This window comes from Pomacea canaliculata, linkage group LG6 (genome assembly GCF_003073045.1).
Source record: "Pomacea canaliculata isolate SZHN2017 linkage group LG6, ASM307304v1, whole genome shotgun sequence".
NCBI lineage: Eukaryota > Metazoa > Mollusca > Gastropoda > Architaenioglossa > Ampullariidae > Pomacea > Pomacea canaliculata.
In genome coordinates, this window is record NC_037595.1 from 1,651,206 (window position 1) to 1,668,014 (window position 16,809).

The following is a 16,809-nucleotide window of genomic DNA, read 5'->3' on the forward strand; positions in this document are numbered from 1 at the left end:
GCCTCACTTTTCCTCAATCTAAAACTCTACTTTTATTACGTTTAGAGATATATGTGATAGAAAGTTTGTACATGCATGCAAAAGCATGTGAATATTACTGTGATAAAATTGACTCATTTTAAAAATCCTTATGCTTTTCTTGATTAAGTAAACTTAAAATTAGCAGAGGATAGTTGAGATTTTTTCACGGAAACATTTTTAGGTTAAAATAATCTTCAATAAACATCATGGGAAAAATTCTTGAAAGAAAATGATACAAGTGACATTGACCTCAATGTAGAAATTAATTAATTTATATGAGATTGCACCAGTGTTAAGCATACAAGCTAAATGAAAGTAGGGTTAGTTTGTCGTAAAAAGTAATATTTTAAAATTATTTGATACAAGTACATAGACATAGATTTTGTCTAAAGGATACTGCCAGTGCAAGAGCTTTAAGGAAGTATAAACAAGATTTTGCCATAAGTGAGCTCACTTTTGAGACATCACAGGAAATGAAATTCTGACCTCTTTCCAAGGAAGAATTCCAATGTGCAAAGGGTTACATCTCCTAAGAGTTATTCACCCATATTTTTGGAATTAGAATCTTGCGGTAATCTAAACCCATCCACTTAAAACTAATTTTGCACTGGTTGAGAAAAAAGTAAGCAATGGTTAATAACTTTATTATAAAAAAAGAGATTTGTATTCATCTTCAGAATACCTTCTGCAAAAATAATTTTTTGTCAAATGTTCATTTCTTTATTTGCATTCCACATTTTAAAAATTGTATCTTCCTTCTTGATGTTTTCCAGTCAAGACTAATGATCATTCTATGTGGACTGATGCATGCACATTCTCCTTAGAGTCCAGTTTATCCACTAATGTCTCTCTTGTGTACTTTTACAGATACATTACCAACTTGTAATTATATGTATAACATTTAAGACATCATTAAGTTATAGCTAAGATGGGTGTGGTTTACCTGAGTAGTAATGCTTTGCTTCCTGAACATCACACTAAAAATATATTTTTACCCAGACATACTTTTGAACTCTTAAGTTGGCACATCAAACTGTCTGGGTCACCAAATTTACTTAGCAAAACTACCTTATTTAAGGATGACATTTACACTTGTCTCAGTTGAAAGGTTAGAACAGACTTGTGTTAATAGTAGCCTTTTTCACCTATCCTTGAGCCACTCTTGATGTCTGCATTTTCTCTTTTCTCTTGGGACATCTGTGGTTTCATGACCCAAAGTCAAGTGCAAGCTGCTATTTGTGTTGTGTACTAGAACCAGAAGGACCGTAAAAATTTAATCCATAGCCACTATGTTTGTATTGTAATACTGTTTGTATTATATATTGTCTCTTTTACATTTATAGCTTTTCATTATTATGTTGTTTGCGAATGCATAGTAGATTTGTAGGGATTTAGCATGAACTAATTATTAAATAATCACTACCTGAACAATCTCATCTCCATTGTGCATCTACATATACATGCGCATCCATAACAGAGTGCTTGTTATTCTTTAACTTAAGCATACAGGTAGAATGAATGCATTACCAAATTTGCATACTGAATCAAATTTTTCTCATTTATCTCCCTACAGGAGAGGCAGGAGCTGTGCCACGATTGTCAGAAATGGCAGGTGTAGATTCTGGACTTTTCACAAGTACAGATGAGCCAGAGCTGGAATTTGATGAAGGTGGTCTAGAGTTATCATCAGCAAAGGAAGGTAATTGTTCATTGCTCTTTTATTTTTCACGTTAAGGTAGTATTCTTGTTCTGGACAGTGAAAGTCCCAGAGAAGATGTTGAGACTTTTTTTTTTAAACATCAATATGTAGCCACACTTGGATACTGGAAAATAAGAATACATGGCCAAGTCCATGACTACACATTCATGTATTATCTGCAGGTAACTGACTTGTCTCAGATGAGTGATGATTAATTGTTGCTATTGTTTGCTTCTGGATTTTACATTTTTCACTACTTTGAATTTCAGCATTGTCTAATAATAATAATTTAGGAAAGTCAAAGAGTTGTATAGGAATATACATTCCCATATTTGGCAGATCCTATGGGCCAGATTATTCTACTTTCACAGTTTCTTGTTGACTACTTCTTTTGTGTGCTTCTTACTGCTGGCTCACAGACTATTTTACACAACTTCACAAACCTCGACTTACTTTTGTCAAGAAATTTTTATTAAAGGATAGTTTCGTCTTCATGCTGAATTGCATGCCATGTTCTGGATCTTTTCCATTCACAAGCTTTGAGCTCTCAGGAGAACTGCTTTTGATGTCTTTATGTCTTCTGTTTGGCCAGTGCCCTGCTAGACAGGGTAACTCTGTTGTTTGTGATATTTGTTATTTTGAAGCACACCCTTCTGAGATGGAGATGCTGCAGTGAAGTAGCCTACTTCCTGCAGGTCTGTGTACAGTATAAGAGAGAAAGGTATAGGTAGTCCCATAACTTTTTGGTAAGATGTTACCTAGTGCACTTATCTGGAAACCAGCATTTTTGAGGGACAGTGCTCATCCCCTTTCCTTTGTTGCCATATAAGAAAGGGGAGATTATTGCTGCATACACTGTCACTTAGGCAGAGACATACAGTAAATGTGGATATTATCACTGCTGTATGTGTTCCAGTCAAGCATTGTTTTTATTTTTTGCTTTATTTGTCAAGACATTTAGAGTTTTAAAAAGATTCTGTTTTAGTAGCTTTCAAGTAAAAAAAAAAAAGTCAAATTTCAAAATGATTCAGCATGTGAATTATCATAACAACTGCTTGAGACTTTGCTTTAGTTAAATAAGCAAGCTGATTAAAATCTTTAGTTTTTTAAACTGTTTATAATGGGCACATGGGAGTCTTTATTTTTAGTAACATTATTTGTTTTGTTTAGCCTTACAAGTTCACTAACTATTCAGTAAATTTTTCCTGAAAAAATGGTCATTTTTAGTTGAGTTATGGGACAACTCTGCGGATGAGGTGTATGATGGCAGTGAAGGTAAGAGTTGACAGTCTGCATACTTATGCCTGATGTGATGGTGTCATGCATGGTGTTAGATGGCAGCATGACATGAAGAAAACCTTAAGATCTGCATGAAGTTGGTTGCTGAAGTCAGGTTAAGTGTGAAGACAAAACCCCTTAATATCTTGATGAAATTCTTTGTCATTTTTATTGAAACAGATGATATTTCAAAGAAAAAAATGATTTAGTAGAAATCCCCAAAATTTAATCTAATGTCCAAAACGGACATCTAAAAAGTTAGAGTAATTGAAAAGTTCATAAAATTATTAGCTGTCATAAGCAGCTTCCTTTAAACTTTATCTTGGCATTCTGGCCTACCTCTGTATAAATATGTAAATACGTCAAGGAATTTTATTTATATATATCCATAAACATGAACCTGCTTTCTCTTTCTCTCTCTCACACACAAACGTGCACACCAACACAAACAGATACACACCAGGGTAATCATTAAGGTTTACTTAGCAATAACTTTTACCCTACTGTTAGATAAAATAGAGCAGACAACCTATTGCTTTGAAATCCAAGTTCTTTAGGGTTTTAATAATTCTAACAGTTTTATTTACAGTTTGACATACAGGACTTTGTGGAAGAAATGTCAGTTCTGGCATATCCTTTATGCTACATATTTTATAGTTTTTAATGAAAAGACGAAAAGACTTTTTTGCTTTTTTTTTTGGCTACAGTTGAAATGTAGACAGCCTTACAATCCAATGTAATAATATAAAGGTGACATATTTTAGAAGGGTTGTTTATAAAGTTTCTATGCAATCTTCAGAACAGTTTTGTTCATGTAACTAACTGCATGGAACTTAGCTGGGAGACATAGGAATACAGAGGCTTTCGGTGGTGGCTGAACTTCATACTGTACACTGTACAGGATATTTATTCTAAATTTTCCTTTAATATAAAATAATTTTTCTTCAGGGATGAAATGAGAGGCGATATATTAAGATATTAAACTCTGGTGTGCGCTTAAGAACAAATGGAAACTTTAAAATTTGCCTGTGGGTTGGTAGCCTGTGCATATACACACTCCTACACATGTCAAGGTAACCTAGGAAAACTTATATGCAGACACTGCTAAGGACAACTGATGAATATTTCATAGTCACTGAAGAGAGCCTATCACTTGTTGAGGTCAAATTTTGATAAAAGTAAAAAAGAACAAAGAAATAATTTCTGTTATCTTTTCAGATGGCAAGATGAAATTTTACATTTCTCAATTATTTTATCACTGACACATTATTCCCCTGTCATAGGAACAAATCATTCTGCTCATATGTCAGTGCTAATATTTTATGAAGCAATTGTGTTGAGGCTTTTATTCCTTTTAATCAGGAAACAAGCAGTACGTATATTATTTAGGCAATAATATCACATGAGCTGTCAAAGAAAAAATATTATTAGTAACTTATTGCTTTTTTGTTTTTATTCAAATGGATATTTATTATCCATTTTATGTTATACCCAGTTAATGTTAGCCACAGTATAGTAAGTTGATAGGTTTTACTTTTGAATGATCTGAGTTTAAAAGATTTTTTTTTTTTTTTTGATGCAATCACTGTTGTCATTGATATTTTATTAAATGGCTGATAACTTCCGATGTGCAACAGCTTTGCCTTCCAGCATGCTAATGTAGAATCCTGCTGAAAAACAACATACGTGTATGTGGTCATGTCACAATATGTTGCCTCTAATCTCTGGATGTAGTTTTGGGTGGTCACATGAAATGTGTTTGGTGTGAAGACAACCACAAATGTTGGTAGAAATGGAAAAAAAGACATCTAGAAAATGCAAGTGCAATAAGCGTTAAGGCTTTTCAGTTATTTAGAAATTATCATGTTGGGCATCATAATAGCATTTGATGTACTTGAGGAAAGTCTGAATGATTGTTCCTACTAGACTGTCAGTTAGACAAACCATGGCAAAAATGGCACATATGATGCATGCATGGTCACTGCATATCCAGAAAGGTGCTTATTTTTTGTGTATGTCAGTAAAGCATGGGGAGATCCCTACCATGGATGAAAAGCATTCACATTTGTGAGGCTAAGTTGATCATGCACATGAATTCATATATATATATACTGCATATACCTCAGGTATACACAAACATTCATTCATGTATAATATACCAGTATATTGATAATGCTGCATAGACCTCATGTATACACACACACACCCTCATGCATGTACTTGTCCAGTTCACTTGCGAACATTAGGCATGAGTGTATGAGCACATTTACTTCCACAGAAATTTGGCCTGATTGCTGTTTGTTTATGTTGTAACATCAGTGACTCTAGAAAGCATGTGTTTGTCTACAGTATAACTAAACGCATGTTGTTTGACTGTTGAACAGCTGAACTGGATGAACAGCTAGATCGAGGTAATGGCATGGTGGTGCCACACCACTTACTTTGCTTTGTGGTCTCTGTATGTTTTGCTTGAGTATGCAGTAGATGCTGCAGTAAAATTTTATTTGAGAACTTTTAGTTTTGCTGCATGCAATAGAATGTATACATGGCTCTCTCTCTCTCCATGCTTGGTGAGAGTGATGCATACAGTCTGTCACAATGATGAGGTCAGGGGTGGGGGTGTGTGACCTGTAGCTCGTGAGCCTATCAGTTCCAGATTTCAGAGGCAGAACAAGTATTCTGACTTATCCAAATGTTGCTTTTCATGGTTTAGTCTCAGTGTTGGATAGCAAATGACAAATTTTTGTAATTTTTATCGAGGAAATTTAATATTAAAGTCATTAGGCTTTAATGGCTATAACTAATTTTGCAGAAGTAAGCAAAGATAACTTACATTAAAAGTAAACACTTATCTGCAGTAAAACACAAAAATTATATTTTCAGTTTTAAAAATCAATAAATTCATATCTGTGAAATAACTTCTCGGGAAAAATAGCCATATTTTATACCTAATATTCATTTGGAAGCATTTCTTATTGTACTTTCTCATTCACATACATATATGCAGATGTATACCTGAGGGGAGAGATAAGAGTGTTGCACACAACACATCCTTAATATCAATAGGAGTTTACATTAGCATAAAACAAATGTGAGATAACATATACATGGTGCAAAGTGATCTGCACAGACTGAGTGCTGCACTTGTCATGAACACAAAAATGTTTGAATTTTGTTCAGATTTACTGTGCATATTTTACAATAAAAATTTGTAATTTTTTTTTATTCATAGTATTTGTAAACTTCATCACCATTTTTAAAAGTGACATGCAGCACTCCTATTTTTATATAACCACTTTTTAAAGTTTGCTCATGTTTAAAACCTAACTTAATCTCTTTATGTGTAGTACCTCTTGATATACTAATCTTTAATTATTAATCGGATTGAGATTAATATTTTACTAACCTTTGGACAGAGATAAACCATAGCTTTTAGAGATTACTGTAACTGCTTTAAAAAAAAAATCCTGAAAAGCCAATCATCTACGTGATATTTATAAATGCATAAAAATGACAGCTATGCCCATTTAACTGCATGTACCTTATAATAATAAGCGCAAGATTTGTATTCATAAGGAGCATGCTCGTAGTGCTTGGGAAAAAAAAAAGAGATATGGACAACATACGAGGTACAAAAGAACTAAAAATGTATGAAGGACAGAAGGATGAACAACAGTACTGATGATGAAGGAGGCTCACACATATACATGAGAAGGAGTAGGTGTGTGTGTTGAATGTCTTGTATGGGTATGTATGTCTTCCCGTTATGTTTATATATACACTTATATTATGTTTCTATATGTGATTGTGAGTAAAGAAACATTTCTGTCTTGGACTTGACAGTCAATATAGTTTGATTTGAACAAAAGACAAATGCATACAATATAAAGAGGAATCAAGTAACAAGGACCGAGAGTATCAAAATTTTGCAAAGGAAGACAAGTAAAGTAGCAATAAGTGGAATGGGTTGGGGGGAAGGGTCATATCATATTTTTATTGCATTTACATAGTTATTAAAGTGAAATAACATATACTTTATAAAGCCTTAACTAAGCAGCTTGAGTACTTTGCATAAAGTATGAGGGATCATATCAGTATTTTGTTCTTCATGTTAAATTTGTTCATTGTTTCATCCTGAGCATAGACTGGTTTGTGAAAGAAACAACAGAAGATAGAAAAAAAGGAATTTGCTGGATGTTTTCTTTAGTTCTAAAGGACACAAATTATACAGACAAACTTCTTTTACTCACAAGCCAATATAAGAAGGCACTAAAAGAGATTGAAAGTCTAAATGAAATTGCTTCCAAAACAGGACTTGAACATGGGCAAATCAAAAAAACAAGACAGAAATCTCATTCAACAGACCACTTCACAATTGAGAGCGAAAAAGTGGAAAAAGAGCTCATCATCCCTTTGACAGTCTAATATCAGCACATGTAGATACCAAATGAACTGACAATCAAGTCATTGCTTTGCTAAAAGAAATTTGGAAATTCACAGTTCTAAGCAAGAATACAAAAGGAAGAATATAAAGCATTAATGTCATCAGCATCTAACTCTGTGGGAGTGAATGCTGGAAGACAGCAAAAATCAAACAAATGAACAACCTTTAAAAACAAGAACCATCCTAAAGATATTCTGGCCAACCACAATCATCAGTTTTGAAAAATGCACAAATATGGTAAACTATAATCCAGAAGAAAAGATGGAGATGACTAGGGCATATGTGCAGGACCCCAGAAGCACTACTCTAAGCAGCCTTTAATAGAAAAGAAAACATGGCCACCTAAAAAAACTGATGAGGGTTAATGACATGAAAGAGCAGTCTGACTTAAACAATGTAACCAAATATACAGATGACTTTATGTACCACCTAGATTTGAAGAGAAATAAGAATTGGAACATAAAAAGTTCGCATGGCTTTTGTTTTGCATTGGATAATTTATTTGTGTCTGCTCATGCAGTTGTGCCATGCAGGGGATTAAGAAGATCCTTCTAGACAAAATAGTCTAAATCATAAAATAATTAAGATTGTTTATTTTATTACCACTATGGAGCTGTAAACAAAGAAATTAATTTTTGAACACTTGGGAAAAATTATGCTTATATTTAAGCCTGAACAGATCATGTTTAATGCTTTCAAAATTTCACTTTTTGTTCACACAGATTTATTGCTTGATTGTGCATCTTTTATTATTAGCTGGCATGTTGTTGCAGAGATTTTTCTTCTTTTTTTTAAAAAAAAATTTGTGCAAATATAACATTTTGTGCATGGGTGTTAGCTTAAATGTTTGCAAGAGGGTTTGGCTGCACGTTTATTATGCATGGTTTGAGATTGACACATTCCTTCTATCCATTGTTGTGAAGGCAAAAGGTGTTGGTCCAGTCTAAATGGGTCTACAAACAAATGGTTACTAAATTTAATATACAAAATTTCTACATTGCTGCACACATCTTTCAAAGTAAACTTTTATGGGTTTTTGTCTGTTGGTTTTTGTGTTTTGGGGAATTGTAGCAACATTGATTATTTCTTTCATATTATTTTTTGTTGTTGCAATTTAATATTTTGGTTCAGTCTGCAAAAGTAGCACAAAAGCTCTAAGTTAAATTATTTTTTAAATTACTTGTGCTGTCACATGACTTTGTTTCCAAGGCATTGAAGAAGATGGAGATGAAAGTCACAACTATACAGTTCACCTTCCCACGCTACCTTGGGAGTTTGGTAAGGTAGTGATGCACACAATGTAGTCAGCAAAACTGGATGATGCCTAACCTGAGTTCTGATTTTAACTGTTTCAATGCTTGAGATTGCATCTGCTGTTTATATAAGAAAATTAACTGTTACAGTTGCTGTCACATTCTGTAGGTGATATTGCATTGATGTGTGGTAATGGTAACAGAAATACTTATGTAAAGGAAAATTAAATAAAATGAAAAATTAAAGTAATTGGACAAACTATCAACAAATGAGTTTTATAAGGAGAAAACTGATGTCATTTTAAAAAAATTGTAAAAATCTAAGTCACATTGATTCACACCTTTTTGCATGGCATACCAGTTATTGAATACAACTGCAAAGCAGCACGACCTTTTCATGTTCAGGCAATTACGTTGAGAGAATGTGGAGGAGACACATGATACCAGGCAGTAGAATATAGTCGCTAATTTCATTCTTTTTCCTTTTTCATGCTCATAGTATCTTTTTCTCACATTCCTTCATTCTTTTCAAGATATTGGTAGCATAAACTTTGCATTGGTAAGGGGTATAAATCATATTAAAAGCTAATAATATGCCAGATCTGGTGTTTAATTCAAAACACTGTATTGGCAGTTTTGTATGTATGAGACTTATTTATTGATATATAAGTTTATCATATAACTAAGCAAAGCTATATATATCCGTTTCTGTTTCTTTGGTTTTATGAGGTATGCCCCTTACCTTTAGAAAATCCAAACAAATTTTGATGTAGAAAATAGGAATAGAAAGCTTGGATAGAGATTAAATTTTTTGAAAGATTGAGGTTGCTGTGGGGCACAATGTTATTCAAGTAAGTAATGAAAATTTCAAAAGCTCACTTATTAAACCAGAAAACTGGTGTATCAATTAGCCCAGCAAAAAAAAAACTGTGTGGTGTGCATCACACAGACCGAGAGAGAATGCATTTCTAAGCTGTGTATATTCAGTTATCACTTTAAAATATCCGTGCTGTATGCAAGTCAGTTAAAGTGTATTCCATGATCTCTTTATAATATTTACATTGTATGCAAATCAGTTTATTCTGGGTTCTTTTGGTCAAATTCAACCAGTCACTGTCTAATCACAAATGTACAGCCACTAGAGAATAAATAAATCAACACCGACGTAGATAGCTGTAGTGAGAAGCTAACCATGTATGGTCAGCTATTCAGTCCTTCCTCTCTTTACTAGTGCCAGATGTCAGGCCTGTCCTGGATGATAGTGAGGTGAGTAGGTGAGCTTATACACTGTGTAGTGCTCATCTTCCTCCACAAGTAAACCACAGTCGATGGGTAGGCCCGGTTGTGAACATATGGGCACTATGCTTCTCCAGCTCTTATGCTATGTTAGTATCATGATCTTCTGTGGAGATTATTCCCTTACCCTTTGTCTCTCCCAAGATTGTCCACAAGGCAATTGGCTAAGATGGTGGAAGGATGGTGAATGTCTTGCTCGATTGGTGGGAGGTCTGTGTCATCTGCTTCCCACGTTAAGTGGGGAACACAGAAAGCTTGTGATCTCTTGGTGCGAATAGAAGTGAATGGAAGCAGAAGCATGTATGGTAGTGAATGTTTGAAAGGAAGACTGGTAGGGTAACTAATCCATGCGCTGGCCAGGCCAAGACACTAGACTAGAGAACCACATCCTTGTATGTCTTACTGTCTACGATGGACCACATAATATATATATAGAGGTGCGCACATTGTGTTTGAAGACACGTGCAGCCATTACTTGTATTGGTGCTGTCTGAATAACAATTTATCCATTGTAAATGTTTATTTCATGAACATTTATTTAGATGTGAAAATTTACATATTGTTGCGCTGCTAGTAGAAAGCAGAACTAACATTTCTTGTCATGGAGGTATATAACTCTATGGTTCTTGTAGCACAAGTCCAGTAATTGCATTGCAGCCTTGTCCATCCCAGAGATCCACAGTCTTTAATCAAGCAATTATTCTAGTATGTGTCTGCTATAAATTAGCAAATGGAACTTGCTGCTGTTAGTTTCTTCAAGAGTAATGCCAGCATTTTATTATGTGTTGTGAAACTCTTGTTGGTTGTGCTGTTATGCTGAAAACAAAGTAAGTTTTCATTAACAATGCCAAGTCTCATTTGAAATGCATGAGCATGTGAAGTTAAATTTCAGAACCACAAAATGCCAGCCTTGTTGTTCCCTTTTTTTTTTTTTTTTTTTTTTTTTGAATATTTCTACTGATTGTACATACTTTTCCATTCCTATGCTCTGAAAACAAACTTTTATTTTACAGTACGAATGTAATGGGCTTCTTTTATGCTGCTATATGCTGATGAATATATTAGAAATTAAACTGACATTATTCCAATTTTATTACTGACATGTATTCATGCACACATACTCTGCACATTCTTCTTTTTATTTTTAAAAATCACATATGACATTCAGTCTTCTTAAATCCTGCATGCTGATCTTGGTGCATGCAGCAGTAAGGTGCCTATCTTTTACCTATATTGTTTCATCGTATTGAGTATATGTTATAGTATCATTGGTGTATGCATTTCTACCTGAATGCTGATTATATCAGTATTTCTTACCATGATCATATATATATATTGTTTGTTATACTTTGCCATCAGACTGTTGCATTTGTGTGTATGAAAACGAAGACCCACTTAAGAAATGATGTAATATTTAAATATTCCTTCAAACTTCACAGAAATTATTACTTTTTATGTTATGATTTTCAGAACTGGCCAAAGAAGGAGAGGGGGGCGCATTCCGTGGTGGGGCCATAACTCCTGATGGGCTTATTGATGAAGATTTTGAAGCAGAGTTAGGAACACCTCCAGTATGTTTCCACATGACAGTCATTTGACAGGAAAAGACTAGCTGTATAAAATTACAGAAGTGTTTTTTCTTATTAAGAATCTTATGTAATATAAAAAGTGTGTGCACACAGGCACATTTGTTTTAATAAACATGCATTTCTGTGATGATGTGCATGAGTGCTGGGGCCATCTTCTTGCATACATTCAGTCAACTCTGAATATTAAAATTTGTCAGTTCTATAACTGATCCAAGTATGATTAAATGTCCATGTCAAAGCATGAATCATCAGGTGCCCCAGCCTTTTGAGAGACACTGTTTTATGCAGACAGTTTCCATCCCTGTTCGCTCACCAGATTTTGCACAAGGAACTAGGAGTGTCATTTTTGGATAATGTAATTCTTTCATGCCATCTGAGTTTCTCCCATTTTCGGATGCCATTTATCTGATTGCTGAGATTACACCAGTGTGTAAGTGGATACTCATTTTTCATGTTATTTATTTTATTTATTTTTTTTTTGCTATTATTTATTAAAGAATATATTCCGCAGGATGAAGAAGAACAGAGTGAATTTGGGGATGTAGAGAAATATGGCATTGTGGAAGTGGCAGGTAAGCAGCTGACTGTTAATGTAGGAGACAATTTATTTGCGCTACTCACATAGGAGAAACTTTTTATTTGCACTGGATGATTTTATAAGCATTATTTCTTAGACTTGAAAAGAAATGTATTGATAATGCAGAACTAGACCTGGAAGCTGCTTTAGTTTAAATGTTAGATGACAAGAAAGATTAAGATCTATAATTGGATTTCTGTCCCCTGAGCTCCAGCAAAAGAATGACACAGTTGAATGCACAGCTGGCTAGTTTAGTTTATTAAAGAAGTTAGTGACATCAGTTGATGTTGTCAGCTGGCAGGTTCCTTAGACGCTATTAGACTGAAAGGAAACAAATATTAATTTCTGTAAATATTCTAAGTAAACAATTATATCAATAATACATCTGTCAGACAAGTGTGGAGGGGAGATGTACTGATTTTTAAGAGCTATATTATATTATCTTGCTGTACTCCAAACATCTGTTGCCTTCTTTGATTGTCAACTATAAATGCAGTTATTGCATTGTGAGCAACTGCTTTGTACTTCCTAATGTTTTTCTCACTCTGTCACCATGTCATTAACACTTCTAAGCTTTGGCTTCCTGACTTTTGTTCTCAAATCCCACTCCTTCAGATGTGTTATACTGCATTGACTATTAACTTGTCCTGTTAGGGCCTGTGTTGTGATTAGCCTGCATTTGACTGCATTTTAATGCACTCAGATGTGTTATACTGCATTGACTATTAACTTGTCCTGTTAGGGCCTGTGTTGTGATTAGCCTGCATTTGACTGTAGTCTAAAAGAATGGATAAAGAACCTGTTACATGCAGCTTTTACTAACAATGCAATTCCTATGGTGCATAATCACGCTGATATAGGAACTTGCACTAAGTAATGCACTAACTAGGTTAACGTGTAGAACATGAAGGAATAGAAAGATGGACAATGATGAGGATAAAGTAAAAAAAGACAGTGAAGATAGAAATAACAGACAGTAATAACAAAGAGTTATCTAAAAGGTAGTCAACAAAGTAATATCAGCTGGACTAGTGAAGACTAAGTAGCCTAATCTAGACATATAAAAGGAGAAGGGGGAGAGAAAAAGAGCAAGTTAGTAGTGAACAGTGTTTATGAGTATTGCTCATGACAAAGGTGTGTTTTTAATGCATTTATGCACAACTCAATGATGGGTAACTGGCAGATATTAAGTAAGAGATTTCCCCAACTTTGCTACACCATAGCTAAAAAGCTGGTAACCATACCTTATTGTATTGGTAACAGGAGTAGATAGCATACACTGGTCAGACTAAGGGCAAAAGGTAATGGTCGGAATGTAGAGGGAGAGAAGTTCTGAGAAGTGGACAGGACAAGAATCTACAGAGAAATTAAAGTAGAACACATAGAACTTCTACTGAATTCTGAACGTGAGCACAGACAGGCAGCCACCAGAAAATGAAGGACTGACAAGATCTTTCCCCCCCCCCCCTCCCCTTTTTTTTTTTTTTGGCTTTGAGCATCAGAGATACAGCAGAGTTCTGTACTTTCTAAAGTTTGTGATGGGCAGCCTGGGAGTAAGGAATTACAGTAATCAAGCCTTGATAGAATGAAAGCACAGACAAGAATGTTAGCAGCTTGTTGAGTGTGATAGATGACAAGCTTTGCTGATAGAGACAATAAAGGGAAAAACATGGTAGGGCAGTTGTGATTTAGCCGAAACTTAATAAGCAAATCCATAACTTTTGTTGGCTTTCATGCACATCATTATTAAATGAATTTAATATATATTATTTTTTTGATAGTGTTATGATTGTAAATATTTTCCTTTCATAACTCACTAAACAAGGAATATGTTCTCTCATGTGTATTGTGTATTTTTGCAAGATGGTTGCAAAAGTATCTTTTTTTTAATGAAAATATGTATTTCTTACAAAAGTTTTGCTATCATTCATCATAATGTGTACTTTTAGGTGATGACTTGTATGGAAGGAAAGTCATTGTATTCTCTGCCTGCAAATTGCCTTCCAATAAAAGCTTTGACCACCAGCGTCTGCTGCAGTGAGTCCTTTTATCAAGCTGACTTTAACTGGGATGTCTTTTCTATTAATACACCAAAGACATCACCATGCACAACCTTTCAAAAATTAAATATATGAATCGAGAAAGTAATTTTTTTTGCTGCGTTTTCATATATTCTGGTCGACATAGCTGTTGAAGGCCAAGTGTTGTTTGCTGTCAGATTAGATACAGAGTTACATATTTTAAGAACATGTAGTACAAACTGAGCTTAGACTGACATTTTTATTTGTTTTTAAATGTTACCATGGGGTTTAAAACTCTAATTTGTACTTAATACCTAAGCGGTTTCTGCATAAATTTATTGAGAGTTGACCTTTGTGCATACACAAGCCATTATCTCTACCAGAGTTAAAAAAGAAAACCTTTGTGCATATACATCATAAAAGTATAAATTTCTTACTCATCACTTTGAGTGCTGCAGTACAAACACAAATGACTTCTACTTGGCAACATTTGCTCATAACTTATAAAAAAGGGGGATTTTTATCTTTGGCTAAGTTGAGCACATAAAAAATGTGGAGACTTAAGCAGAAAGCAGTATGATTTCTTTTCAAAATGCATACTTGAGAGATAATAATTATAACCTTAAACAAAAAGCAAAGGTCATTTTTTTCAGATATATCAAGCACACACTTGACAAATATGTGGAACAAGACTATGTATTAGTCTATTTCCACTTTGGCCTCAACTCTCGCAACAAACCAAAACTGTCTTGGCTTCTTCAGGCATATCGTGAATTTGACAGAAAGTAAGTAGTTTATTACATCCAGATGATTTATTTAATGTATTTACTTGTAAAGTTTTGCATGTCACATTAAGTGAGTTTGACATGCTGAACTTCACATGTTTAGCAAAGTGAGCTTATTATGTTTAATGAAGTGAGCTTATGGTGCTTACTTAGTAAGCTGGGTGTGTTTAGTGAGCTAAATATGTTTAGCAAAGGAAGTTTGAAATGCTTCCTAAAGATTATGTGCAAAGATGACATAAAGTGACCTTGATATGCTAACTGAGGTTTACTAAAATAATTACTTGCTACAATAATGATATTTTGTTACATATGAGTACTATGACTGAATAAACTTAGGTACATTTTTTCACTAATATAATTTCAATGACTTTTATTCATGAATACATCTCCTAACTGACTTTAATATATCAGCTGTTTTTCTCCTGTGAACAGATGTTGGAATATAATGTAGATTTTTGTTACTCTGGAGCTAAAAATACAGATGATTTTAAAGACACTCATATGTTTTAGAAAACAAGAAAAGCTAAAAAAATGTACTAGGTTCAACTGTCTGTGTAAGACAACATATTATGCAAATGTTTAGTTCTGTGATGTTTGTTTATCTTCATGAAATAAAAGCTAAAAAAAATATTATGCAAATGGTTGTTAGTTATTGGCTGTAATTTGCAACTTCATTAAGATTGCTAGGTATTAATTATACTATGCCACTTCATGCAGATACAAGAAAAACTTGAAGACATTGTACTTGGTGCACCCCACCAACTTCATTAAAATATTATGGAACATCTTTCGACCTTTCATCAGGTGAGACAAATATGACTGAACACTCCCCCAATCCAGTGCAGCTGACTTCCTTTGCTTACAAAATGTTTTTGATCATTTCAAATACTATTCAAACTTTTCTGCTTACACAAACTACTGATAAAATCATGTGTTCATATTAAGACCACAGACTCTCAGAAATCTTCATTTGTATAACAACATTATGGAATGTGACACTTTTGTGTTATAGTACGCTGTAAAGTAAGCATCAAGAAGCATGCCAGATCAGAACAATGTCTATGTACTGACTATATACAGTAGAATACTGTATACAGCACCCTAACTCCTTTCTTGTTTTCCATTGTGTTTGCCTGGTGCGCCACCTTTTCTTATTTCCTCACTAATATATTCTCTAAATCTTGTCTTTCTCTCCTCACAGTGATATATGACTCATATGTTGATATGGCATTAAGCAACCATCTATCCTCCTGTCTTCTCTCTTATTTCGTTCACCATCTGTTGTTCTCTCTTCCTTTCCTCATCCACTCCCACTCTCTACTTTTTTCTTTCCCGTTCTCCTTACATTTGTTGTTTAATAGCACTCTTTAAAAGAAAAGAAGATAGAGCTATTTATATGTGGAATGTAACTGGCTTATATTTATAGCTTACCATAAAAAGCATGTGTTATTTTTATCCAGCTTAATGTGAAAAGATGGTCTCTGACACCTTACACAACTTTTTTTTCTGTTTTTGATCTAGTGGGTATAGGTAAGGGCATAAACTCTTTTCTTCTTAGTGTATATGCTATGTAGCCACAATTTGATGATGCTCAAAAGTTTCTGTGCTGGGTTTTATTATGAAAAATGCTGTTTATGCTGCCCAGGTTTTCTTGAAAGCACGCCTTTTACCCAGGGAAAGAAGCAGTTTCTAATGCTTGGAGTTTGGTCAAGCAAAACATATTTTTTCAGACAATCAAGTCCGAATGACTTAAATTGTTAACGCCAGGGGCACAATTTTTGTGGGACTACACTCTGCATAGACTTTGCCCTCAGCTTTGGCTCCGTGAAATGCGGAAGGTCCTTTC

At 34.2% G+C, this 16,809-nt stretch overlaps 1 protein-coding gene across 11 annotated transcripts in view; it reads left to right on the forward strand.

Annotated features, from left to right (window-relative positions):
- The window catches only part of LOC112567374 (rho GTPase-activating protein 8-like), a 32,775-nt gene that overhangs the window by 1,158 nt on the left and 14,808 nt on the right, over positions 1-16,809 (forward strand). For 4 of the 11 annotated variants that reach the window (XM_025244074.1, XM_025244080.1, XM_025244073.1 and 1 more), the window contains 9 exons: positions 1,595-1,720; positions 2,948-2,995; positions 5,383-5,409; positions 8,652-8,720; positions 11,462-11,562; positions 12,092-12,152; positions 14,107-14,194; positions 14,832-14,963; positions 15,681-15,767. In XM_025244074.1, the coding sequence (XP_025099859.1) occupies positions 1,595-1,720; positions 2,948-2,995; positions 5,383-5,409; positions 8,652-8,720; positions 11,462-11,562; positions 12,092-12,152; positions 14,107-14,194; positions 14,832-14,963; positions 15,681-15,767 (739 nt within the window). The remainder of the gene's footprint in view (positions 1-1,594; positions 1,721-2,947; positions 2,996-5,382; positions 5,410-8,651; positions 8,721-11,461; positions 11,563-12,091; positions 12,153-14,106; positions 14,195-14,831; positions 14,964-15,680; positions 15,768-16,809) is intronic. The other 7 variants (XM_025244082.1, XM_025244083.1, XM_025244077.1 and 4 more) reach the window with 6 other exon arrangements.